Genomic DNA, 26284 nt, shown 5'->3' with positions numbered 1-26284 from the left:
AGTTAGAACGGGGGAAGCATTTTAGGAGTTTTCTGACTCTCAGACCGCTTTCAGGACATTAATCCAATTATGCACGTGTTGTTTGTTTTATGATTGTAGTCTTCTAAAAGCAAGAATGGGTTATTTAGTGATTTATAGGAATAGTCTGAAAATAAGATGTAATTACCACCAGCAGAATTCAGAATTAGCATCGTTTGTTCCTAATGAAAAACTCCAGGATCACTCATGGGCCTGTGTTAGTGTTTAGGGTAAAAAACTTCATAATGCCAAACTGAGGAGATTTACTTTCAGTCCGTCATTGAAAGACTGTTGAATAATTGCTGTTCTTAACTTACCTGATACTAAAAATTGAGATGAAATACACTTAACAAAGTTTACAATTTTTATTATATTTAAGTGAATTTGATGGCCTTAAGCACATTCACATTGTTATGCAACCACCTCCAGAGTTTTTTCATCATTCCAAACTGAAACTATACCCATTAAATAATAATTCTCCTTTCCCTTTACCTAACTCCCAGCCCCTGCAACTACTATTCTGTTTTCTCTGTGAACTTAACTATTCTAGGTACTTCATATATGGTAAATCATACAGTATTTGTCCTTATATGTCTGGATTATTTCACTTAGCATAAAGTCTTCAAGGTTCATCCATGTTGTAGCCCAGGGGTCGGGAACCTATGGCTCTCGAGCCAGGTGTGGCTCTTTTTTTTTTTTTTTTTTTTTTTTTTTGTATTTTTCCGAAGCTGGAAACGGGGAGAGACAGTCAGACAGACTCCCGCATGCGCCCGACCGGGATCCACCCGGCACGCCCACCAGGGGCGAGGCTCTGCCCACCAGGGGGCAATGCTCTGCCCCTCCGGGGTGTCGCTCTGCTGCGACCAGAGCCACTCTAGCGCCTGGGGCAGAGGCCAAGGAGCCATCCCCAGCGTCCGGGCCATCTTTGCTCCAATGGAGCCTCGCTGCGGGAGGGGAAGAGAGAGACAGAGAGGAAGGAGGGGGTGGGGGTGGAGAAGCAAATGGGCGCTTCTCCTATGTGCCCTGGCCGGGAATCGAACCCGGGTCCCCCGCACGCCAGGCCGACGCTCTACCGCTGAGCCAACCCGCCAGGGCCAGATGTGGCTCTTTTGATGGCTGCATCTGGCTCGCAGACAAATCTTTAATAAAAAAATAATAACATTAAAAATATAAAACATTCTCATGTATTACAATCCATTCATTTCCTACCGCTCATGTTCGTGGTTGCGGGTGGCTGGAGCCAATCACAGCTGTCCTCTGGGACAACACCAAATTTTTATTGGATAATGCGTAATGTACACGGGTCGTTGTATGGCTCTCATGGAATTACATTTTAAAATATGTGGCATTCATGGCTCTCTCAGCCAAAAAGTTTCCCGACCCCTGTTGTAGCCTGTAACAGACAGAATTTTATCTCTTTAAAGGTGGAATATTTTATTGAATGTATATGCCACATCTTATTTATCCACTCATCTGTTGGTGGACACTTGTCGCTTCTACCTTTTGGCTATTGTAAATATTGCTGCTATGAACAGGGCTAGACAAATATCTGTGGCCCTGCTTTCAATGGAATAGTTTCCTTTTTTTTCTTTTTCTTTTTTTTTTTTTAAACAAGAGACAGACAGACACAGGGAGACCAACAGGAAGGGAGAGAGGTGAGAAGCATCAACTCATAGTTGTGGCACTTTTAGATGTTCCTTGATTGCTTCTCATACATGCCTTGATAGGAGCAACAGCAGAGCGAGTGACCCCTTGCTCAAGCCAGTGACCTTGGGCTTCAAGCCAGCGACTTTTGGGCTCAAGCCAGTGATCTTGGGCTTCAAGCCAGAGACCATTGGGGTCATGTCTATGATCCCACACTCAAGCTAGAGACCCCACACTCAAGCTACTAAGCCCATGTTCAAGCCAGATGAGCCTACACTCAAGCCGGTGACCTCAGGGTTTCTTACCTGGGTCCTCAGCATTCCAGGTTGACACTCTGCCCACTGCACCATCACCTGGTCAGGCTGAATAGTTGCTTTTTAATCTTTCTATGCTAAACCCCTTTACTAGTGTTGGTTTGACTGCGAATTTACCTCAAAAGCTACTTAATCAGTTTTATCCTCATTTTCTCATCCTTATGAGAATATAAGACAGGAAGAAGGCACATTTCTGTTAATGGTAGCACTAAAATAGGAGCCAGCCTTTAGTAATTAGTCTACTGTGATTGTGGTATTTGTTGTTACATTTTTGTATCCATTATCCACTTGAATCATAATAAAGTAACGTGATTTAAAAATATATGCCTTGTTTATCTAGAATATATATGATGCTTTGTAACTTCCAAGGTTTGGTTAAAAACTAGCAATGTACATAAAATGAAACAGTTTTTTCTGTGCTTTTGCTATGGAAATTTATTCTGTATACTTTAGTTATTTAAGGCTTACATTTTGGAGCATTAGCATATATCAGTGATTTTCAAAGTGTTTGATCTCAAAGCCCCTTTATATTCTTAAAAATTATTTAAGACTCAAAAGAGCATTTGCTTATATGGGTGTCTGCTATTGCTGCTTACAATATTAGAAATTAAAACTGAGAAGTTTTAAAAATTTAAGAATTCATTTAAAACAATGGACCTAATGGATGTTATCAATAATATATTTTTTCTGAAAAATAGCTATGTTTTCTTACTAAACATATTTACTATCTTTAGCCTTTGATGGAAAGATAGATGGGTTCTCATTTGTGCTTCTGCATTCAGTCTCTTGCAGTGTGGATGGGATGCAGGTCTGGACTGAGGGAGTAGGAGGGAGGGGAGGGTGGATTTGCTGGAGATAGATTTCGTAGGACTTTGCTGCTAGCAGACAGTTTAAAGGCTGAGAAATGCAGCTGTGCTTTGCCCTGTGACCTGCCCCCAGTCAGGGAGGGAGGGGTTTTAAAGGCCCTGCTGCCTTGTGTCTTCAGGGAACATCTTTTACTGACAGTATAAAAACCAGGTCACATGACTTTCCCGAGCCTCTTAGTCTCCTGGTTGCTGCCTGGGGTGTACTTTGAGGGCCCAGAGTCTTAGGAAAGTCGGTTAGATGGGGGAGCACAGAGGCAGTGGCTTTATTCTGGATATGCCCAGCCACTGGCCAATCTCACAGACGGTACATGGCATTCAGACTTACGTTGTGTGTTGTCTCTACATTGGTGAGGTGTACCCTTTTGCTGTTTGAATTTGACCAACCGCTAGCTCCATTCGGTATTTGTAAATATAACGATGGGTCTTTAAATTCAGTTATAGCAGTTACTCGGTTAGAAGGTTTATTCTTCAGCATTTTAAAGTTTTTTTATATCCTGTTTTGTTTTACAGATTTGTAAGACTCCAGGGCCTTCAAGCTGTGATCAATCAGACGGTTCCTGAAGCAACTAGGAAAGCAGAGCGCTTGCACGCCCGCTGAAGAGTGTATGTCTGTGTATATTTAAAACCCTTCTATGCACACATACTTAGACGGGGAGACAGGCTCACTCTGGTGCACACTTGAAGCATTTTACAACTGATGAAAATTAATTTAAGAATCAGATGGAGCAACCTGACACCACTGGGCTCAGACGCCTGGGGAGAAAAACACATCACTAACGGCCAATTTTCCATATGGTCTTCACGGGTAAAGAAAGTTTGCAAAAAGAAGAGAAAAAAACCTCGCAAAGACCCAGCCTCAAACATACCTGTGCAGTACAGAAGGAGCTGGGGGCGGCGGCGAGGGAGCCGTGGTCCACAGCGCTGCAGGTGGTGGCGCGCAGTGTCTGTACTTTAGTTGTCAGTGGATTGGGGATGTGGACAGACTGAGATTCTGGACTGACCAGTGACTCTTCCTGTGAGGTCATGACTGGAGGGAAGCCAGTTCAGGTTTGATGGGACACGTTTGTACAACGAACTGGTTTCTCTGCCTCTTTCACTTGACTGGACTCGAGAAATGTTAATTTATTATTTCCCTTTCCTTTTCTGCATCTATAGGATAATATCTTAGGTAGCAGTTGAAACCGATAATTACAAAATATATATCAAGGAACATCCCAGCAAAGCTTCTTTTCCTTGGACTCTCTGTGTGGCGTGGGAAACAGGCTCTGAATGTGCCCAGGAAAGGGTTCACCGGCACAGCGTGGCGACTGTAGGGACACCGTGGGGAAGAACCCGGCCCTTGCTTGTGTCTTCGTTTTATGGGATTCTTTTTTGCTGAGTCCAGGAAGACTTGCATATATAAGAAGAGAATTACTTGATGGACTTAATTCTGAGATTAATATTTTTTTCCTTCAAGATGAAAAAATGTGATTTTTAGGAGCAGAAAGGCAAAGTTAGACTAGGGGTGGGGGGGAGGCAAAGGCGAGGACGTTCTGAGTGAGGCTTGTTTTGTGAGCAGGAGGGTTAGGGACTCACTGAGCCAAACCCTGGAGCGTGTGCCACGCGTTGGAACGAGCTGGCCCTGCATAGTGGAGGGGCTTTCTCGCGATACCTCCATGGCACTGAGGGCTGTGTGGGCCTCTGGGGGGGCGGTCAGATAGAGCCCCGCTCTCCCTGGGGACACAGTGACCTGCCAGGAAACTGGGTTGGGCTTGAAGGTGGGATGTTTTGGGTTCTGAACTGCAGACAAGTCTTCTTTTCTTCCAAACTTGGACTGCTGTCTGCACAAACTCTGGTCATTTCGCACAGTTTGTGTGCCTTTTCCCCCTTTATGCAATCTTTTTCAGCTTCAGCAGTGGAAATTTGTGTAGTTGAGGAAACACTAGAGGCAGCTTCAGAAAGAGGATGAGCCCGTGCTCCGTCTCTGCACCTGAAATCCTGAAGAGAAAAGCCAGCTCGAAGGGTTCTTAAAGCCTTAAGTTACTTGAAATCTATGTATTTGCAAGCCCTGGTCTCTGGAATCATATTACACTAAACTGGAATCTCAGGCTGAATGAGAATAACCAAGTTGAGTGAAAAAGAAGAAAATTCAGCTTCCTGACTAATGACATTCATTCTCCAAAGGGTCAGCCCACTCTTTCTCTAAAAACTTGAAAATAAAAATGGACCCCACGTTTTTTTAAGCATTACCTTTTCTTAGCAGACTGCCGTCATCTTTTATAGAGGAATTTTTTCACTATGCATTTGGTGGATCTTTATAAAATACTGACCTTTTAATTAGGTCCAGGTCAATCTTAATTAAAGGGGATCTGAGAAAACAGCGCAAGCTAACCACAAAGATAGAGTAAGTCAATGAAAGAAACTGGTTTAAAATTTTCCGCAATTGGCATTACTTTTGAAGCAAAATAGTCCTCTGGAAAAAGTATGTATGCAGCAGTGGAACAGGGGCCTGTCCTTTGCAGCGACTCAAACATCCTCTGCCTGTCCTGGAAGGGGCGCGTGCCCAAGAGCGAGAAGGAGAAGCCCGTGTGCAGGAGGCGCTACTACGAGGAGGGCTGGCTGGCCACGGGCAACGGCCGGGGCGTCGTGGGCGTGACCTTCACCTCCAGCCACTGCCGCAGGGACAGGAACACCCCGCAGAGAATAAACTTCAACCTGCGGGGCCACAACAGCGAGGTGAGCTGGGGCTTCCTTTCTCTATTTGTCACTTCTAGAGATATTTTTGAGTCGTTTCCCACCCCCCTCCCACCTCCCGTGGACTCGACACTTGCTATGCTTCAGTTTCTTAGATTTGCTGCCGAGTGAGACTCTGCAGACCTTGGATTCTGTCTTTGGTGTTTTGGTGGGAAAGTGCTGGGGCGGACCCAGCGTCACTGCTCAGTTACGGTCTCTGCACCCCGCCCACCACATGAGCAAACCCCTGGTCCCACCTGACGGCCCTGGAGCTCCGGTGAGGACTGGTGGCGTCTGGACTCTGCCCTGGCTGTAGAGCTTCAGTGACCTGCCCGTGTCAGAACTGAAACACTTGGGGCTGTTTTTCTTCTAGAAAACAATTTCTTACAGATATATCCTGGTCCTGCAAGTTAGCTGTGGTTAGTACTGATTCTTTATCCAAAGGGATTTCCTTTACTTAGGAGCAGACAGGCAGTCGTGCATGTTGGTGGAATTGGTTTCGTTATAGGGATACATCACTATAGGAATGGGCTCACCTGGATCCTTGGATTTGGTTACTTCTTTGGGAATCCCTGTTCCCTTTTCCTCGCCACAGCCCTCTTACCCTTCCTGTGCTCTGAGCAGCTTTCTGTGATTGTACTGGTAGTGACAGTAATTTGCTGTGTGGGTCGGTAAACTTTCTGGAAGAATGTCTGGTCTTGGTGGTCTTAACTTCCTCACCTCCCATTCTTTCAAATGCCGTTTATTATTATTACCTTTAACTTATTAACCCACTTCAGTGTGGCTTTTTTCCCTACCTTTCTAACTGAAACGGTCACATTTCCATGGACCTCACATTGTTAAAATCATAGGCCACTTTAGTGCAGTTAATGTCTGGTGGCATTCCACGGAGTTGAAATGTCCCTTTTTCTTGTTTTCCAGGACAGCGCCCTGTTCTGGTTCTCCGCTTACGTTCTTGCCCTCTACTTTTCACCTTTCTTTGTGCTCTGCTTGTTTCCATCTCTGTCTGAGGGCCCCAGGCATACTTCCTTTTCTAGAGGATCTCCAAGTTGGCTTTAAATCCACCTATCTGCTGGTGACTCCCAAATTTATATCTGCCACCTACCTTCACCCTCTAATTCCAGACTTCATTCTCAGACTTGATATGTGAGATACAAAACTGGATGTCAGTTACAGCATCTCAAACTGTGGATCAGCCGAGGGAGCAGTGTCCTGATACGCCAAGACTGTGGGTTCGATCCCTGGTCAGGACACATACAAGAATCACCTAATGAGTGCATAAATAGTAAGTGGGACAACAAATCAATCTCTCTCTCTTTCTGCCTCCCTTCCTCCCTCTCTTCTTCTCTCTCTAAAATCAATTAAAAGAAAAAAAGGAATGATCTCCTTTGTAGTTGAGTCTTAGGTTTCCATTGAGCTCTGCGTTGAGTCTGAAAACCTAGATTTAACCTTTGCCCTCCTTCCTGGGGCTCACTTCCGTTCCAGAAGACCCAGAGGAATACTGTGGACTGCTGAACCTCGTCCTGTTTTTGGATCACTGTGCATGGTGGAGATCAACTTTCTTAAACTTAAAGATTTGAAAGCCGCTTTTGATTTTAAAACATTTATACAGGATTTAACATGTTTAAGGATCTATATACTAATTCTAGTGAGAAAATTTGACTAATTTTGGATTAAAGCCAGTGAAGAGTCGCTGTAACTTTTTTTTTTTTAAGATTTTGCCCATTGATTTTACAGAGAGGGGAGAGAGAGAGGGAGCAAGAAGCATCAGCTCCTAGTTGCTTCACTTGAGTTGTCCATTGCTGGCTTGTTGTATGTGCCTTGACCCGCTGAGCCCCGGCCCTCACGCTGGGACCTCAGCACTCCAGGTCCATGCTCTCTCCACTGCGCCCCCACAGGCCAGGCAAAATGTTTTCTATCTTCCTTATAAATTCTTCATAAAAAGTGACTTGGTAGATTTGCAATTGCCTGCTACGGTGTTATAGTGATGAGTGACACAGAGGGTGTGTGCCATTTCCTGCGGTGATGCCAGGTCTTCCCCCTCCGTGGGTGCGTTTTCCTTCTCTCTCGACTGTAAAGTTCTGGCTCCACCACCTAACTAGCTGGTGTGGTCCTGGCTAAGTCATTAGTTTACTCATGGTTAAATTGAAATAATCCTTTCTTTTAGAGTTGTGAGAATCCATGAGAATGTATTTTTATTTTTTTTTCTGAAGCTGGAAATGGGGAGAGACAGTCAGACAGACTCCCGCATGCGCCCGACCGGGATCCACCCGGCACGCCCACCAGGGGGCGACGCTCTGCCCACCAGGGGGCGATGCTCTGCCCCTCCGGGGCGTCGCTCTGTTGCTACCAGAGCCACTCTAGCGCCTGGGGCAGAGGCCAAGGAGCCATCCCCTGCGCCCGGGCCATCTTTGCTCCAATGGAGCCTCGCTGTGGGAGGGGAAGAGAGAGACAGAGAGGAAGGAGAGGGGGAGGGGTGGAGAAGCAAATGGGCGCTTCTCCTGTGTGCCCTGGCCGGGAATCGAACCCGGGACTTCTGCACGCCAGGCCGACGCTCTACCACTGAGCCAACCGGCCAGGGCCGAGAATGTATTTTTGAAAGGTCTTTGGAAATGGTGAATGTCATGTATATAGTGATATTAAGGCACCTCATACTCTATTTACTTAATTATACTTTTTCCAGTTCTTGTGATATCACTTACAACCCTTAAATTCAGTTACCAGTCCGACTCAGGAGGCCAGAGGCAATGTTTTTTATAATTTGTTTCATAGTTAAGACTTGAAATCACATATGCGGTCAGCAGATAATGTATTTGCATCTCTGTTGTGTGTGCTGAATGTACATACTTGCCACTGTGGGGCAGGACAAGCCATGGATTATGCCTCATGGAGTCCACAGCCCAGCAATGACGGTGACTTGTGGACCCTGGACATCTCTTTCTGCATTTGCATTTAATTAAATACAGAAAGAAAGCTTTGGATCATTGGAGGAATTAAGGGTGAAGATTACCGCAGGTCTTGTGGTGAAAATGATGTTTGAGTGGTCACTGAGAAATAGCTAGAATTGAGGTAGTCTTTTTCTGAGTGATGCAAGAAGACTTGGCCACATTCTTGCTGCAGGAAGTGGTATCTATCTTCCTTGTGACATGGACACCTCATGTTTCCCTTGGTTCCAGCCTAAACATGTGACTATATTCACCTCATCACACCAGGTGCGTCTCCGGGGGGATGCTTTTGGAGTCTGGCTGGACAAGAACAAGGACCTGTAAGTGTTTTGCTTGCCCTGGGACAAAACTGTCCTTGTTGGATAGGCAGTCAGTGTTTTTTTTTTTGTTTTTTTTTGAAGCTGGAAATGGGGAGGCAGTCAGACAGACTCCCGCATGCGCCCGACCGGGATCCACCCGGCATGCCCACCAGGGGGCTATGCTCTGCCCATCTGGGGCATCGCTCTGTTGCGACCAGGGCCATTTTAGCGCCTGAGGCAGAGGCCATGGAGCCATCCTCAGCACCCGGGCCATCTTTGCTCCAGTGGAGCCTTGGCTGTGGGAGGGGAAGAGAGAGACAGAGGAGAAGGAGAGGGGGAGGGGTGGAGAAGCTGATAGGCGCTTCTCCTATGTGCCCTGGCTGGGAATCGAACCTGGGACTTCCGCACGCCAGGCCGATGCTCTACCACTGAGCCAACCGGCCAGGGCCACAGTCAGTGTTCTTTGTGCTTTTCCACTGTGCTGTGAAATATTTGGGGTTGTAACGAGGATGCTATCCATTTGCAGTATTTTGCACCATGATCAGTTTCAACGGCAGAAGGTTTAACCAAGTGGCTGCCTGAATAATTTGCACAGATACGGCAGTTTTTGTGCTTGATGTATTTGTGTGCAGTTGTAGTCAAGTTTGAAAAGTTATGTGTGCGTGTGTCCATGACCTCTCTGAGTTAAAGATAATTTGTCAGTGACTTGGCATTAATGTCTTACTCTGTGTGGCTTTCCTAGCACAGCAGCCACCTTGTTGAATTCTATTTTAGCATGCCAGGTGACCGTGCCTGCCTGGTGCCCTTCCAGGCAGGCCCTTTAGATGTGGTATCATGTGGGCACACAGAGTCCAGCGAGGGTGCACTGGGGCTGCGGCTGGGTGTCTGCAGTCCGGGGGGTACGCTCTCCTTACACGGGTGTGGCTGGGGGGAGGGGGACACGATGCTCAGGCTGCCTGGGAGCGCTGTGGTTTGGATGTGGCACACAGTGGACTGCAGGGCTCTCGGATGTTAAAGAGACAGACTCCAAAACCGCCATCCCCCGACTTGCCCGTACTTTCTGCAGATAAACTTTTATTATAATGAAAGTGAAACAGATCATGAAAACTTATCTAAGTTTGTATCCTGGAAAGGAATTTAAAGTAATAAAATGTACCTGTTAGAGTTTGGCAGGTGCTCTACCTTTATCTGCCAGTTTTAGTAAGTTTTAAAGATTTCCTGAGTGGGGAAAAAAGGAAATAAAAGGATTTTCATCATGGGAGGAAGGAGCAATATACGAATGAAGGAAACGTGGTATTTTAAAAATAGATTTTTAAATTTCCTGAGCACAAGCATAGTTAACTTTATTTTGCTGGTGAGAGTATCTTCTTGTTCAGACCGGGCAAGGAAACCTGAGTGGCAGAGGCGCTGGGTGCAGAGCGCAGAGTGGGGAGAGGGTGTGATGCTCGCAGGCCAGAGCTGCCAGCCGGGTGGTGGCATTGGGGTGTAAACTGGATCTGAAGCCCCTTTGGTTCTGTGAACATGGAGAGCCCACATGGGCGGGATACTGCTGGTGTCACACAGTGAGGAAGGACCAGGTTCTGCCCAGCTGGCCTGCTGTCAGATGGGGTATGGGTTGCATGGAAATGCTGTTTGCTGCTGCTGCTGCCAGTGGCCATCAGTCATACGGCCGCATTTTCTGTGTGCTTTCTGCCCGTTGTTCTGTTTAACCCTCGTAACAGCTAGTGCAGCTTTGCTTTATTATTATCCCTGCTGTCAAGTTGAAGAATCTGACTTTCAGAGCTGTTGTGGAAGTTGTCCAAGGTATGGAGCTGGGTGATGAAGATGGCAGACCTGGGATTTCAATTCATGTCGGTGTGTTTTCCTTCTGTGAGACACTGCTTCACAAAAGCCGAACCATACTGAGCCCAGAAACAGTGGTCAGTGGCTGTGGCACGCGTTTAGGAAAGGTTTGGTGTGGAATTGGAGAGGAGTGCAGGCCAAAGCTGCTTGGGCTGGGGCCGGGCTCTGCAGGGTCACGATAAGAACACAGTAGTCATACATTTTCGTGGGATGAAGGAAGGTGGGGCTTTTGGTTTGGGTTGCATTCAAAGACTATTAGAAGATGTATTCAAATAGAAGTGTGGACAAAATTAAATGTGAGTATAAAAATTACTGTCCAGTTCAGCATATTTTATCCACAAACGTGGATATGTGAGAGTTGATATCATTGGCTTTTTTTTTTTTTGGGGGCAGAGAGACAGGAAGGGGGAGAGAGAGAGGGAGGAAATAGATGAGAGACATCAACTCATAGTTGTGGCACTTTAGTTGTTCATTGATTGCTTCTCATATGTGCCTTGATGGGGGGGAGGGGCTCTAGCCCAGCCAGTGACCCCCTTGCTCAAGCCAATGACCTTGGGCTTAAGCAAGTGTCTTTGGGCTTCAAGCCAGAGAGACCTTTGTGCTCAAGCCAGCGACCATAGGTTCATGTCTATGATCCCGTGCTCAGGCTGTTAACCTCGGGGTTTCAAATCTGGGACCTCAGTGTCCCAGGTTGACACTATCCACTGTGCCACTACCAGTCAAGCTAAAAAGGTCTTAGTGGACTTTGTGTTTACCTAAAATTCATATGTGAAGCCGTAACTCCCAATGTGGTGATGTTTGGTAATGAGACCTGTGGAAGGTGATTATGGTTAAATGAGGCCACTTGGGGTAAGGTTGTCATGATAGTATTAGTGCCCTCGTAAGAAGAGGCACCAGGGAGCTCGTTCTCCCCGCAGTGCACAATGAAGTGATCATGTGGGCACACACGGAGGAAGCCTCATTATGAAACCTACCTTGCTAGCACCTTGATCTTGGACTTGTAGCCTCCAGATAGGAGAAATAAAATTTTGGCTGTGTAAACTGCTCAGTCCATGGTATTTTGTTATGACAGCTTTAGCTGACAAAGACAAGAGAATTCAGAATCTTCCCACAGCTCTTCCCACCACACTGGTTGTTCATGGTGAAGTACAGGTGGTCTTCGTCTGTTCAGATTCATTCCCCTCTACTTCTGTGTGGGTAACTAATTCATTTGAAATGTAGCTGGGTTGATTTGTGTCGTTTTCATTTCAGTTCCTGGATATTTCCTTTCTTTCTTGTTGATTTTATGTTTTGAATGCATTAAAAATGTAAAATTATATAAGGAGGTATAATCAGTGAACTGACACTTCTTCCTACATTCCTTCTACCCCCTCCATCCACTTTATACATACTTCATTATTTTCTGGTTTATTTTTTTCTATTACCTTCTGTAATGTGTGTGTGTGTGTGTGTGTGTGTATGTTTGTTTTATTTTCTCTTCTTTCTTTGATGAAAGAGAGCATAATATATGTGTGTTCTTTTGCCCGTTTTATTGAGATATAATTGATACAGAATGTTGTATTAGTTTTATGTATGTGCGTTTCTGTACTTTGCTTTTCCACTTTCCACCTGGCGGCGCCTCCGTGCCCGCCCCGCCCCTGCAGGCCGTGCTCGTTGTTCCGTGCAGCTCCCAGTCCATCGTGTGGGTGCACCAGTTCGTGGAGTCTCCCAGTTTGAGTGTGTAGGGAGTTTCCTATAGTTTGTACCTATAAATAACATGTAGTGAATAATACAGCATCTATTTTCGTATTGTTAGAGGTATATATTTAGGGTAAGTTCTTAGAAATGAGACTGCTGTATTGAAGTGTGATAACCTATGTAGTATTGTTAGATACTGCCAAAGTTTCTTCCATAATGATTAAACCGTTTTGCATTTCCATCAACAACATATGAAAATATACTTTTCTCCCACAGTTTCACCAGCAGAGTGTATTGTGAAGCTTTTCCAATCTGCTAGATAAGAAATGACATCCTAGTAAAGTTTTAATTTGGATATTGTTTAATGTAAGTGAAGTTGAATATGTTTTGAAGTATGTAAGGACCATTTTTATACCTTATGAGTTGTCTATTCATATCTTTAAAAAACTTTTTTTTATTCAGTGAGAGGAGGGGAGGCCGAGACAGATTCCTGCATGTGCTCAAACAGATCCACCCAGCAAGCTCACTAGGGGGCAATGCACTGCCCATCTGGGGTGTTGCTCTGTTGCTCAGTAACTGAGCTCTTCTTTGTGCCTGAGGCAAAGGTCATGGAACCACCCTTAGCACCTGGGGCCAACTCGTTTTAAGCGAGCCATGGCTGCAGGAGGAGGAGAGAGAGAGAGAAAGAGAGAGAAGGTGGAGGAGTGGAGAAGCAGATGAGTGTTTCTCCTATCACTCTGACTGGGAATTGAACCCAGGGCGTCCACATGCTGGGCCGATGCTCTACCACTGAGCTAACCGGCCAGGGCAGCATCTACTCATATCTCTTATCCATTTTTCTATAGAATTTTTAATCACTTTGCCTTCAAATTTTATAAGTTCTTTGTATTAGGGATATTAGTGTTTTATTTGTGATATGTATTACAAATGTTTTCTTTTAATTTGTTATCTTTGACTGCTTATTTTTCCCATGCAGAAATTTAAAAAAAATTTAACTAGTCAGATTTATCAGTTTTTCTAATTGCATCTCAATTTTGATTCATAATTAGAAAACCTTGGTTTATAGAGGAATTCACCCATACTTTCTGGAGGTCAGGAAAAGACTCCTGACAGAACAGTGTTAGGAAGAAAATCGAGATATCCTTTGTACTTGTTATGGAATCTTTCACCCATGTCTTCTTGTAGCAGGACAGATGACGATCGTGCACTCTCAGACCTGCCAGGCAGGTGGGTTTTAAACTCCCGCCGCAAAGAGGGTAAGCTAAAAAGAACAAAGAGATTGCCACTTAGGCAAAGTTAGAGTTTCAGTCAGTAAAAAAATTGGGAATGCAACTTATTTAAAAAAAACAACTGATTTCTTTATCTGTTTTGAGTTAGTCCATTGGTCCAATCAGTCTCTTCCTTCTGAGATCCTTGTCTGTTAACTGGGTCCTTTCCTTTAAGGGGTTTCCTTTTTTTTCTTTTATTCAGAGACAGAGAGAGTCAGAGAGAGGGATAGACAGGGACAGACAGACAGGAACGGAGAGATGAAAAGCATCAATCATCAGTTTTTCGTTGTAAGACTTTAGTTGTTCATTGATTGCTTTCTCATATGTGCCTTGACCGTGGACCTTCAGCAGACTAATTAACCCCTTGCTTGAGCCAGCGAGCTTGGGTCCAAGCTGGTGAACTTTTGCTCAAACCAGATGAGCCTGCGCTCAAGCTGGTGACCTTGGGGTCTCGAACCTGGGTCCTCTGCATCCCCGTCCGACGCTCTATCCACTGCGCCACCGCCTGGTCAGGCAAGGGGTTTCTTCCTTATTTCATAGAGCACTTTGCCACAGAGCCAGGGTTATCTCAAGAGAGATTCCAGGCCATGACATTTCTTAGCCTGTTCTCCATGACCCCGACTGAGGCGAGACTTGGGACAGTGATTATTTCTGTGTGGAGCAGGCAGGGGACATGGTTGTAGGTCTTCAGAGCCCTTTCTCTGTAGAGATTTGTGAGAAAGGTCCATCTTCCGAAGGAGCTCACACAGTCCAGAGGCCGGGAGAGAGCGGGCTGCCCTCAGCTACTGAATAATTGAAAATGATGCTGTAGTGATCTGTTTCCGTGCTCTGATGAGTGAAGAGGGGGCCAGGGAGCAGGGGCTGATTAGGAGCCATGTCTCTGAACTCCCCACAAAGTGAAGGACTGGGAAGCAGGGAGCTGGGTTCTCTGCTCCAGTGCCAAATGTCACCAGATGGGTGACCTTCGCCAGCTACCTTTTTTAAAAATTTATTTATTTATTTATTACAGAGGAGAGTAAGTGAGAGAGAGAGAGAGACAGAGAGAGAAAGGGGGGAGGAGCAGGAAGCATCAACTCCCATATGTGCCTTGACCAGGCAAGTGCAGGGTTTCAAACCGGCGACCTCGGAGTTCCAGGTGATCGCTTTATCCACTGCGCCACCACAGGTCCAGGTCAGGCAACCAGCTACCTTCTGACCGTTACTTTTCTTTATTTTGAAAACCAAGTGATCTCTAAGAAGTTTTCCAGCTCTAAGCTTTCAAATTATTCTATTTTGGGTTTTTTTTTCTTTTTTTCCCTTACTTTTAATATATTTGTTACATTTCCCAAACTAAGTACTTTTGAGTCGTTGTTCCTTTTTTTATAATAAAACATTCACTTATTTCTAAAAATTTCTCTTTGAACATTCTTGGTCTTAAGAGTATTGCCCAGGTAAGTTGATTACACTTGATATTTTGTCATTTGTATTTGAGTGTGAGCTTCTTGGGGAGAAGCAGGGACATAGTTCTGGCATTTTAAAGGACAAGTAGTGTTTTTCTTCTTGGTGTGGCTTAGTTCTAGAAGGAGAAAACAGTTCTAGGGACTTGGTGACATTGAGGTAGGCCTTACTGTTTCAAGTTTATTACCTCGTGTATCAGTAACTTGACTGTTCCATGGCCCTAACTTGTACCTTCTGTAACTATTGCGAAGGGTTGTGAAAATTCACTGGTGGGTGTGGATTGGGTGGACGTGTGGCTTGATCTTGACAGATCCATCCCAGTGACTTGAAAAGCAGTTCAAGTACGGAAATGGATTCATACTGAAACTATATTCTGTATTCTTCTTCCCACCTCGCCTCCCCCTGCTCCCCAGCTGTGGTCAGCCGTTTCACTTGTATAATGGAATTTTCTTCATGTCTGAAGAATAGAGAATTTAATTATTTAAAAGAAAATTCATTCTCAGCTGGTATGACATTTCTTAGGAACGTTTGGCCCTGTTGTTGAGCAGCTGTCTTATTTTTCTTACGTGGAAAAAGAGCCAATTAAATTTTCAAAGCTCTGATCCAGAGCCAAATGTTCTCTTGAGGTAACCCACATCTCTTTTGTGATGACCAGGAGAACAAAACAATTCATGTTGCCACAGAACAGTCAATAGATTTAGCTTAATCTGGAAGTGCCAAGACTTTCATGAAGTAGGAAATTCATTTAACTTCTAAGGATTTATAATAACTACTATAAATAGAAGGCTCTTTTCTAGAATAGATCTATGCCTGGAAAGTCAACTTTTCATATTTTTTTTTTAGTGAAGATGAATTGTGGTGATTGTTTTACTGTTGATATTTTTAAAAATAAAGAAAGTGTGGAAGGTATTTTCACTCTGTTTTCATTCAGCTCCTTTGAAAAAATACAAAGCATCTTCTCTGTTGGCCGCCACGCTGAATGCTGTGGTTCTGGGGTGAGCAGAGTTTTGTTGTATATTTCCAGATTATCTTTTCCCAGAAGGATTGGCAAAATGATGAACACCAGAATTTTTTTTTTTTTTTGCATTTTTCCGAAGCTGGAAACGGGGAGGCAGTCAAACAGACTCCTGCATGCGCCCGACCGGGATCCACCCGGCATGCCCACCAGGGGGCGATGCTCTGCCCATCTTGGGGCATCACTCTGCCACAATCAGAGCCATTCTAGCGCCTGAGGCAGAGGCCACAGAGCCATCCTCAGCGCCCGGGCCATCTTTGCTCCATTGGAGCCTCAGCTGTGGGAGAGGAAGAGAGAGACAGAGAGAAAGGAGAGGGGCAGGGATGGAGAAGCAGATGGGCGCTTCTCCTGTGTGCCCTGGCTGGGAATCGAACCCGGGACTTCCGCACGCCAGGCCGACGCTCTACCACTGAGCCAACCGGCCAGGGCCAACACCAGAATTTTTAAAAGACTTCTAGAGTCTAGAATTTCTAGATCCTGTGGACTCCTAATTTCTTTGTGGTTAATTAAGGGCTATAAAGTAGTATATTATGGTTCTAGTTTTTCTTTCTTCATTCAATAATTAGGTTGAAATTTTTAAATAATATCAATTTGTCATCTACATAGACTGATATTGCTTCTTTAATTTTGGGGGTGTAGTAAATTTTTATATGTTATGTTCATCATGTTTTCTCCGCCCATTAAAATATTAGGTTTAAATAACAAAGAAATGGCAAATAAGATTGTTTTTTCATTCAAAATGTTCTTTGGTATTTGTGTTGACTTAAGTTTCCTGATAAATTTTGCTATTACTTTTTACTCCTGATAAATAACTAGGGCTGCAAAGTGTAGATTCTAGCTGATGCAAAAATAAATAAATAAGAGCAAGCCAAATACATAGAAATCTTTACGTGGGATTGACGCTGATCTGTGGCGTGTGGTCTGTCTGCTCAGACCACCTGGTTCATAATTTTTTTTAGATTCCTTAAATCCTATTTTAAGTTACTGCCCCAAATTATTCTTACTGCAGATGTGTTTGCTTTACAGTTTCATTAGTTGGTTCTATAGCTATGTATAATTAATTGAAAAATTTGAAGTTGTAGAACAATAAACATTATATATATATTTGTGTGTGTGTGTGTGTGTGTGTGTGTGTGAGAGAGAGAGAGAGAGAGAGAGAGAGAATGAGAGAGAGGGATAGACAGGGACAGACAGGAAGGGAAAGAAATGAGAAGCATCAACTTGTTGTTGCAGCACCTTAGTTGTTCATTGATTGCTTTCTCACATGTGCCTTGACTAGGGTACCCCAGCCAAGCCAGTGACCCCTTGCTCAAGCCAGCAACCTTGGGCTTCAAGCCAGCAACCTTTGGGTTCAAGCCAGTAATCATGGGGTCATGTCTTATACCACGCTCAAGCTGGCAACCCCTCACTCAAGGTAGCGAGCCCATGCTCAAGCTGGCAACCTCAGGGTTTTGGACCTGGGTCCTCAGTGTCCCAGGCTGACACTGTATCCACTGCATCACCACCTGGTCAGGCAGTACTCGATAAGTTGAATGTAGTGCACTTAGTGAAGTTCATCATGTGTTTTCTTTTCTACTCGACTTGAAGATAGCTTTCCAACTTCCAACTATGAATTTTCATCTTCTTTAATAAGTTTAGACATCTTTTTATTGAGTGCTGTTTGTGGGGAGACATAACAAGTATGTTGTAATGCTGAATTGCTTGTTAGTTGACCTGTTCAAAAACAATGATGTTTGTATTTTCTGTCTTTAAATTTTAGATCTCTGAGATCATTCTTAAAGTCCCTATAAGCACTAAAATTCCTTTTTTACCCAGAAATTGAAACAATGTGAATTTGCTAGCAGTAAAACTCTTCTAAATAAAGCCTCTGACTCTGAGATTCTCTGAGGTAGTTTTATTTTATATGGACACTTCATCCTTTGAATTAGCAATGGTGCTTTCTGTGGAAATTGGCTCTGGAACCTGCAGGGAAATTCCTTCACTGACCCAGGAGACACTGTGTCCTTACTCCAAGAATCTTTTCGGGTGTCCATCACTGCTCACTGCTGCTGTTTGCTTAGGGGTGCCTCTGGGATTTTTGAGGTGATTATATAACCACTATAACTTAGGGATTTTACTAGAGGTTAGTATGTCTTTATTTCTCCCAGTATTTGTTTCTTGGACAAAAGTATTTAATAATTGCTAACTGACAGAAAGAACGAGTGAAATACTATGATAGAAGCTAAAGTGTAAGTAACTTTTATGTGTTTTAACTTCTTTTATTTCATCTCTAAGGCATGGAGAGTGTCCAACTGCATTACGTCATTACTGAGCAAGTGAAGCCTGGGAGCACATGGTGGTGTGTGACAGGCCAGCATTTCCCATTCCGTGTCACTGCACTTGCTGACTGATGTCACCATGGGCAAATATATAGGCAGCCTAAATAGAGTGGCAGTTTTCTCTTGTTTCAGTACTTAAAAAAATAAAAAAGAAAACACCAAAATACTTGTTGAGGCAACTTGTCAATAAATGTGAAAAAGATAAAACATGTCCTCAAGATGCTCATTGTCAAGTACAAAGAAAATTTGCCATACAGTGAAATAGTAGTTGGGTAGAGGTATGGACAGATGTTTGGGAAGCTCAGAGGAGAGTATGAGGGAATTCTTCAGGGGATGGTTCAGACCAGGTGAGCTATAAGCAGCTTGGAAGGGTAAGTAGAAGTTTGTGCAAAGACTTGTTTGTCTGAGAGTCAGCCTCGTCGGGAAGGACACTGACAAGTGGGGGCCTTGTGTGTCAAGTACAGGACGGTGCTGGGCCATTGCTGATGGGGAGCAGCTGAGGGAGTGAAAGCAGGGGTGACCTGCGTGTGTTTGTATTTGCACAAGCTCTGTCTGTACAGTGCAGGTTCTGAACTGAAGGAGAGGAGGGACTGGGAGCTGGAACTTGGGGCTTTTTGCAGAAATCTAGGCACAGTGGGTGTGCTGAGGCCACAGCAATGGAAGAAAGAGGATATTTGGGGTAATGGAATCGTAGTCAAAATTAATGAAAGGTACACTTTAATCGGTGCATTTTATTGTCTGTCAGGCAGTCTCACTGATCTTTTGCATTATTTTACACTCTTATTTTGTTTATTTTTGCTCTGATCTTTGTTATTTTCTTCTGCGTACTCACTTTGGGCTTTGCTGTTCTTTTTCAGGTTTCTTTAAGTGTAAACTTAGATTGTTTATTTGAGCTTCTTTATGTTTCTTGAGATAGACCTGTAATGCTATGAATTTCCCTCTTAGGACTGCTTTTGCCGTTTTTCATAGATTTGGGGATGTTGTGTTCTCATGTTCATTTGTTTCAAGGTATCTTTTGATTTCTTCCTTGGTATCATTGTTAATTTAGTCATTGTTTAGTAAAGTGTTATTTAGCATCAATTCCCATATGTGCCTTGACCTGGCAAGACCAAGGTGTCAAACCAGCGACCTCAGCATTCCAGGTAGATGCTTAATCCACTGTACTGCCACAGGTCAGGCCCCTCTTTTTTTTAAAAAAAGGAAAATCTTGCCTGACCAGGCAGTGGCGCAGTGGATAGAACGTTGGACTGGGATGCAGAAGACCCAGGTTTGAGACCCCGAGGTTGCCAGCTTGAGCGCAGGCTCATCTGGCTTGAGCAAAAGCTCACCAGCTTGGACCCAAGGTCACTGGCTCGAGCAAGGGGTCACTCGGTCTGCTGAAGGCTCATGGTCAAGGCACATATGAGAAAGCAATCAATGAACAACTAAGGTGTCGCAACGAAAAACTGATGATTGATGCTTCTCATCTCTCTCTCTGACTCTGTCTCTGTTAAAAAAAAAAAAAGGAAAATATTTTTTTTTTTTGTTAATTTTGGCCCTCTTCTTTCCTAGGTATATCAAAGGCAGAAAATATGGTCAGTTAAATCAACCTTCGCACAAAAGATTACATTCTGTCTCATATGTGATGAACTTCTCTATGGGATTGGCCCCTGTGGATTGTCTTTTCATGTGTTGGTCAGCTCTTATTCTTTGCTTGTTCATTTCGTCTGGACTTGGAGACTCAGTACCTGTTGAGCCATCTGGACTAATGGTCAAAATTAATTTTTTACTTTGATAAAATAGACTAATTGAAGCCTTTGCACCTCTCCTCCTCCTTTTCCTCCCAAAGCATGAGGCTGGGAACTACACAACAGGGATTACAGATACTACACTGGCATAAGGTGCCGAGTGGCACTGTTCCTTGTTTCTGTCGTCACACTCGGCATTGTTGGTGCTCATCTGGGAGTCTTAGCAGGAAATGGAAACCTCCAGCAACTGACAGACCCTTAGCTCACCTTCTTCTTGGTTTGCAGTTTCTAATGAGAATATCAGTGTCTGCGTAAGAGGATGGATTATTATATTTCATATGCCTTAAGAATCATCCTTCCAAATTAACACAGCTTTTTGAGTGATGTAGAAGATGGAATAAAAAAGAATATTGTTGGCCTGCAGTGGCAGCAGCTAGAATGTGGCATTTATGAAGAATTGGGTTCTGTTACAAAGTGAGTGGGTACCAATAACAGAATCAGGTAGGAGGGGAAGACGGAAATTCACTAAAATTTATTTGGTAGGTATTTGTTGCTCGTATGTGTACTGAACGCTATAAGAGGCGGAACGTAATAACAACATGTCGTAGGCTCTGAGCCCGTCCATAAAGTGGGCCGCGAGCAAGCGGAGCTCTGCTGGCTAAAACTGCCTAGCAAAGACGTAGCCCGCGAGGCCGTTTCCTACCAGGAATTAGCTTGTTGCTGCATTTATGTTGCAGAATTACTTTCGATGTTGATACAGTTGGACTTAATGTCTGCCATTTTGCTGTTTTCTGTTTGTCTTATCCCCTTTTTATTTGGTTCCTCTGAGCCTCTTTTCTTGTTGCCTTTTGTATTAACTGAAAATTTTTTTCATACATCTTTTACTTTTCCGTTGGTTTTCAGTTTTATTTCTTTGCCGTATTTTTTCAGTGTTTGGTCTAAAAATTGCAGTAGTTTCCCCTTATCCATGGTTTCACTTTTCATAGTTTCAGTTTCCCTTGTTTACTTCAGTCTGAAAATATTAAATGGAAAATTTTAGAAATAATTTATAAATTTACAATATTAATTTCAGATGTAGAACATAGTGATTCGGTATTTATATAATCACAAAGTAATTACCATGGTAGGCCAAGTTATTACCTTCTGTCACCATACAAAGTTACTACAGTATTAGTTTATAAGTTCAAATTGTGTGCTGTTCTGAGTAGCATGATGAAATCTTACGCCGTCCCACTCTGTTCTTCCGCGGATGAATCTTCCCTTTGTCCAGCATTCCACACTGCGTGCACGCCCAGCCCATTAGCCACTTAGTTGCTGCTTATCAGATCGACTGCCGAGAGGGGCTGCAGTGCTGTGTGCAGGTAACTCCTAGTAGCCCCACTCTGTGTCACAGTGCCTGCGTCGTTCACTGCACCTCGTCTCGTCAAGTGGCGGTGTCATCTCACATTACAACAAGAAAAGTGAATACGGTACAATAAAATATTCTGAGAGAGACACGTGCATGTAACTTTTATTACACTATATTCTTATATTGCATTTTATTAGTTGTCGTTGTTAATCTCTTACTGTTCCTAATTTGTAAATTAAACTTTGTCATAGGTTTTATGTATAGGAAAAATGTGGTATATGTAGGGTTCAGTGCTAACCATGGTTCTAGGCATCCACGGTGGCTTTCCCCCCATGGATAAGGAGGGAACTACTCTATAGCATCATCTTGGATTTATCATAATGTATTTTGCATTAACATTGAATTTGGTTAAAATACAGGAGCCCTGCAGAGGGTAGTTCCACTTATTCCTCTCCCAGGCCTGGTGCTGTTGCCATGGTGCCTCTCCTTTTACTCTTAGTGAGCTGGGTTTTGAGCAGAGGAGTATCAAGAGTAGCTATTGCGCCTGACCAGGGGGTGACACAGTGGATAGAGTGTCGGACCGGGACGTAGAGGACCCAGGTTCGAAACCACGAGGTCACAGGCTTGAGCGTGGGCTCACCAGCTTGAATGTCAGGTCACTGGTTTGAGCGTGGGATCACAGACACGACCTCATGGTCACTGGCTTGAGTCCAAAGGTCACTGGCTTGAAACCCAAGGTTGCTGGCTCCCCACCCCCCAGTCAAGGCACATATGAGAAAGCAATCAATGAACAATCAAGGAGACTAAGGAGCCACAACGAAGAATTGATGCTTTTCATCTCCCTTCCTGTCTGTCCCTATCTGTCCCTCTGTCTCTCTCTCTGTCTCTGTCACACACACACAAAAAGTAGCTTTTGCTGTTAACAGTACATTCAGATCCACTGATGATTTGAATAGAGTGGTAGTTCATTCTAATTCTCATAAAATGGGGAGTAGAGTATTTTCCACTGTTGGAAAGGAGCTGTATGTTGCTCCTTCGCATGGAAAGAGGTGAAAACTTAGGTCCCTGAAAGAAAACCTCAGAAGCCCATTTAATCAATATTCTGGATTGTCTGGCTTCTCATTAGCTTTTCTTTAACTGGTGGATTAGTACTATATATTCCATTTAATGAAAAGTGCCTCTATAGTTTATAACTTATTCCTCAAGTCAGTCAGTGTTTTAAGTGTTTACCTTGTTGATAGCTGCATGCTGCTTATTTTTTTTTAAAAAAGATCGTGCATGTACATTCTCCGTGTAAAGACCAGACTGTATAGCAGGGGTCCGGAACCTATGGCTCGCGAGCCAGATGTGGCTCTTTTGATGGCTGCATTTGGCTCGCAGACAAATCTTTAATAAAAAAATAACAACATTAAAAATATAAAACATTCTCATGTATTACAGTCCATTCATTTCCTACCGCTCATGTTCATGGTTGCAGGTGGCTGGAGCCAATCACAAGCTGTCCTCCGGGACAACACCAAATTTTTATTGGATAATGAGTAATGTTTATGGGTCGTTGTATGGCTCTCACGGAATTACATTTTAAAATATGTGGCGTTCATGGCTCTCTCAGCCAAAAAGGTTCCTGACCCCTGCCGTATAGCAATCCTGGAGTGAAATGTGAGGTCTCTTGGCCTAGGAAGAGCCGGCTATCTGTTACCACTTCCACATTTATTTCATGCTTTCTCTCTAGCAAAGCATGCATACTCCCCAAATTATACCAACTTCTTCCTGACTTAAGAGGTTAACTTATAGACGAGGGTGTTTGTTCTGTCTACTTCTCCTATCACCAGCGTAAAAATTGTCAGTGGCTTATTCATTTTGCCCCAAGAACATTCCAGCTCTGCAGCTTTGAAAACCTCTCGGTTGAAAGTCTGGTTTGAGATTGCTTTGATTGGATTCTACATAGAAGATCCCATAGCATCATTGAAGTAGTCTGTTGCATAACTGTTCTGTGTCTAAAAATAGCATTTGAGTAGCATCAGCTCTTGCCCAGGGATATGAGCCCGCGCTCTTTTGGATATTTGTACTGACTCTAACCATCGACTGGCTTCTAGTATGCCCAGCCAAATAATCCTTCACAGAAATGCCAAGCTGTTCCAGCAAAGTCTAGTACTGTTGTAGTCCCTGATAGCACAGCAGCGGACGGACTGCACGAGGTCTGTCAAGGTCTGACCACCAACACGGAGTGAAGTCTTCGGTGCCTGGGGTTGGAGATGTCTGTCTGCACTTAACCCGTACACAGACAGTGTTGTATAATAAATCTGACTTGAAAGTCAGTTGCAAAGCCATAGTCTCTGTATTAGGATCAGGGTTTGTTTCCCAACTATATGCTGTTTGAAATTAATACTCGTTTTATTGCCTGTTTTATCACATGACAAACTATGGACATTCCTCTTGCTGGCAGTGTGTACAAAAGTTCAAATAACTTTCAGAGCCTGATAGTAAGCAGATAATTGCTTGAGTTAAGATGAGGAAATTCTGAGATGACTTTATTAGAGAACATGTTAACATATAGCAGATTGTGCAAAGGAACCAATATCTATATATGAATCACTGTTATATTTTTAAGAGTATCTTTTTTTTTTTCACCTAGGAGTGCCAGCTAGATTTTTTTTTATCTGTTGTTATTTTAAATCCTATTTCCATTTGGATTAAAGATATATCACATGTGTTTTGTTTTTTATTAAGTCACTACATATTAGCATTTACATCTTACTTTAATGTATACATATCAAAATAGTGACCTAACATATTAAAAGAAAAATGCAGTTTTGTTTAGAGACGCACAAACTATCTTCTCATTTAGGTGCAAACCAAAGATAATTATGGTTTCACTTTTTAAAATAGGTGAAAAAAATCATGATTTTTGGTTGAATTTGGAGGAAATGGAACACATTGCTGCGGGACAGGTAATTTGACCAAGAAAATGCACAGCAAGGGAAATAACTATAAAAACTTCTCTTGGAATTTTTTCTCATTATAATCACACTCCAGAGAACTTAAATTTAGAGAGGATTAATAAGAATCTAATGTTGTGAAACATATTTGATAATATTTAGGAGCTGTCCACTTGTGGTTTTATAGCTAACTGGAAGTTAAAATAGAAAAATGTACCATTACGAGGCAGAGAGTTGGAGGAAAGAATGCTGACTTGGGAGTCAGCAGCCCAGGTGCCTACTTGTCTCAGCCATTACTCTTTTTTTTTTTTTTTTTTTTTTTTTGTATTTTTCTGAAGCTGGAAACGGAGAGAGACAGTCAGACAGACTCCCACATGCGCCCGACCGGGATCCACCCGGAACGCCCACCAGGGGGTGTCGCTCTGTTGCGACCAGAGCCACTCTAGCGCCTGGGGCAGAGGCCAAGGAGCCATCCCTAGCGCCCGGGCCATCTTTGCTCCAATGGAGCCTTGGCTGCGGGAGGGGAAGAGAGAGACAGAGAGGAAGGAGAGGGGGAGGGGTGGAGAAGCAGATGGGCGCTTCTCCAGTGTGCCCTGGCCGGGAATCGAACCCGGGACTTCTGCACGCCAGGCCGACGCTCTACCACTGAGCCAACCGGCCAGGGCCTTCAGCCATTACTCTTGAAACCTGCACACGTCTTGGGTTCTCTCTTAGCTTACTGCGTTACCTTTCTTCCCTTAGGGTTCTTAACTTGTTTTTGTTGAGGTATGTGTATCCTTTAGTCAAGTATCCTGCTCACAAAAATTAGAGGATATTTCAAAATGAATGTGAAGCTCTAAAGCGTCCCTGAATTTCTGTGAGCAGTCTATTTCCTGGAGTAAGTGTCTGCAGGAAGTAAGTAAGCCCAGTTCTGTTGTTTCAGAAAATGCCTTATCTCATCCTCCCTCTTCCTCGGTATGAAATTCTAGGTTAACAGTGGTTTTCCCGCAAAAGTTGGAAAAATAGGACTTTATTGCTTTCTAGAATTCATTGCTGCTTTTGAGAAATCCGCTGCATTCTAATTAGTGATCATTTCCTTTTAACTCTTTTTATCACTTTTTTTCTTTTTCTTTTTTCCAAAACTCTCTCTTCATCATTGATGTTTAAACAGTCCATGTAGAAGGTTTACTTTTATCCAGTGCATGTTCAGATCAAGAGCCCCGTCTTCAGTTCAGGGAGATGGTTAGCGTTAGCTCTGTATTGCTTCCTCCACCCTTCCTTCTGGCTCATGTCTGGACATACTATTAGATTATGTTTATTCTCACCTGTTACTTGACTCTTTATAGGTATTTTATTTCTTTTTCTATACTCTGATCAAGCTTCAAACTAGAAGCTTGACTTTCTCTTTCTTCCTGGTGTTGAGTTTCTCCCATTTATTGAGTTTTTAACCAGTGACCATATTTTTCATTTCCGGAATTTCAGATCAATATTTGTGTTCAAATCTACCACTTGATTCATTGTCTGACTGATTTTGTTTAAAAAAAAATGGAAGTGGTATTTTTCTTTTTTATCTCTTTCAAGGTTTTAACACATTTATGTTTTTAAAGTCATTTTCAGTTTGCATATTTTCATCTTGCCAGGAGTGGTTTTATCAGATTGTTGAATTTTTGTCAGTCTTTCTTGAAATGGGTTTCCTCTCTGTATTGGGCTTTTGGTTTGGAAGCCTGTTTTAAGTGGGAGTCTCTGTCCAGTCTGTGCCCTGCCCTGCCCCTGTGTAGTGAGTGGTCTTACAGCTGTCTCAGCCCCCCACCTCGCCCCCCCCTAGAAGCGGGTCTCTACTGGAGGTTCAGCTGCTAGTCTTGATGCTGCGATGAGGCCGATCTGTTCCCTTGGCCAGGCACAGGCTGCAGCTCTGTGTCCTGCTGCTCCCACCGGG

The 26284-nt window shown here is 43.6% G+C and overlaps 1 protein-coding gene across 3 annotated transcripts in view; it reads left to right on the top strand.

Moving 5' to 3' along the window:
• The window catches only part of TULP4 (TUB like protein 4), a 185093-nt gene that overhangs the window by 56467 nt on the left and 102342 nt on the right, over positions 1-26284 (top strand). For all 3 annotated transcript variants that reach the window (XM_066372934.1, XM_066372932.1, XM_066372933.1), the window contains exon 2: positions 3353-5557. In XM_066372934.1, the coding sequence (XP_066229031.1) occupies positions 5306-5557 (252 nt within the window). In that variant the 5' untranslated portion in view covers positions 3353-5305. The remainder of the gene's footprint in view (positions 1-3352; positions 5558-26284) is intronic.

Source organism: Saccopteryx leptura, chromosome 3, assembly GCF_036850995.1.
Source record: "Saccopteryx leptura isolate mSacLep1 chromosome 3, mSacLep1_pri_phased_curated, whole genome shotgun sequence".
Classification (NCBI taxonomy): Eukaryota; Metazoa; Chordata; class Mammalia; order Chiroptera; family Emballonuridae; genus Saccopteryx; species Saccopteryx leptura.
Note: the sequence above shows the minus strand (reverse complement) of the source record. Positions and strands in the feature narration are given on the sequence as shown.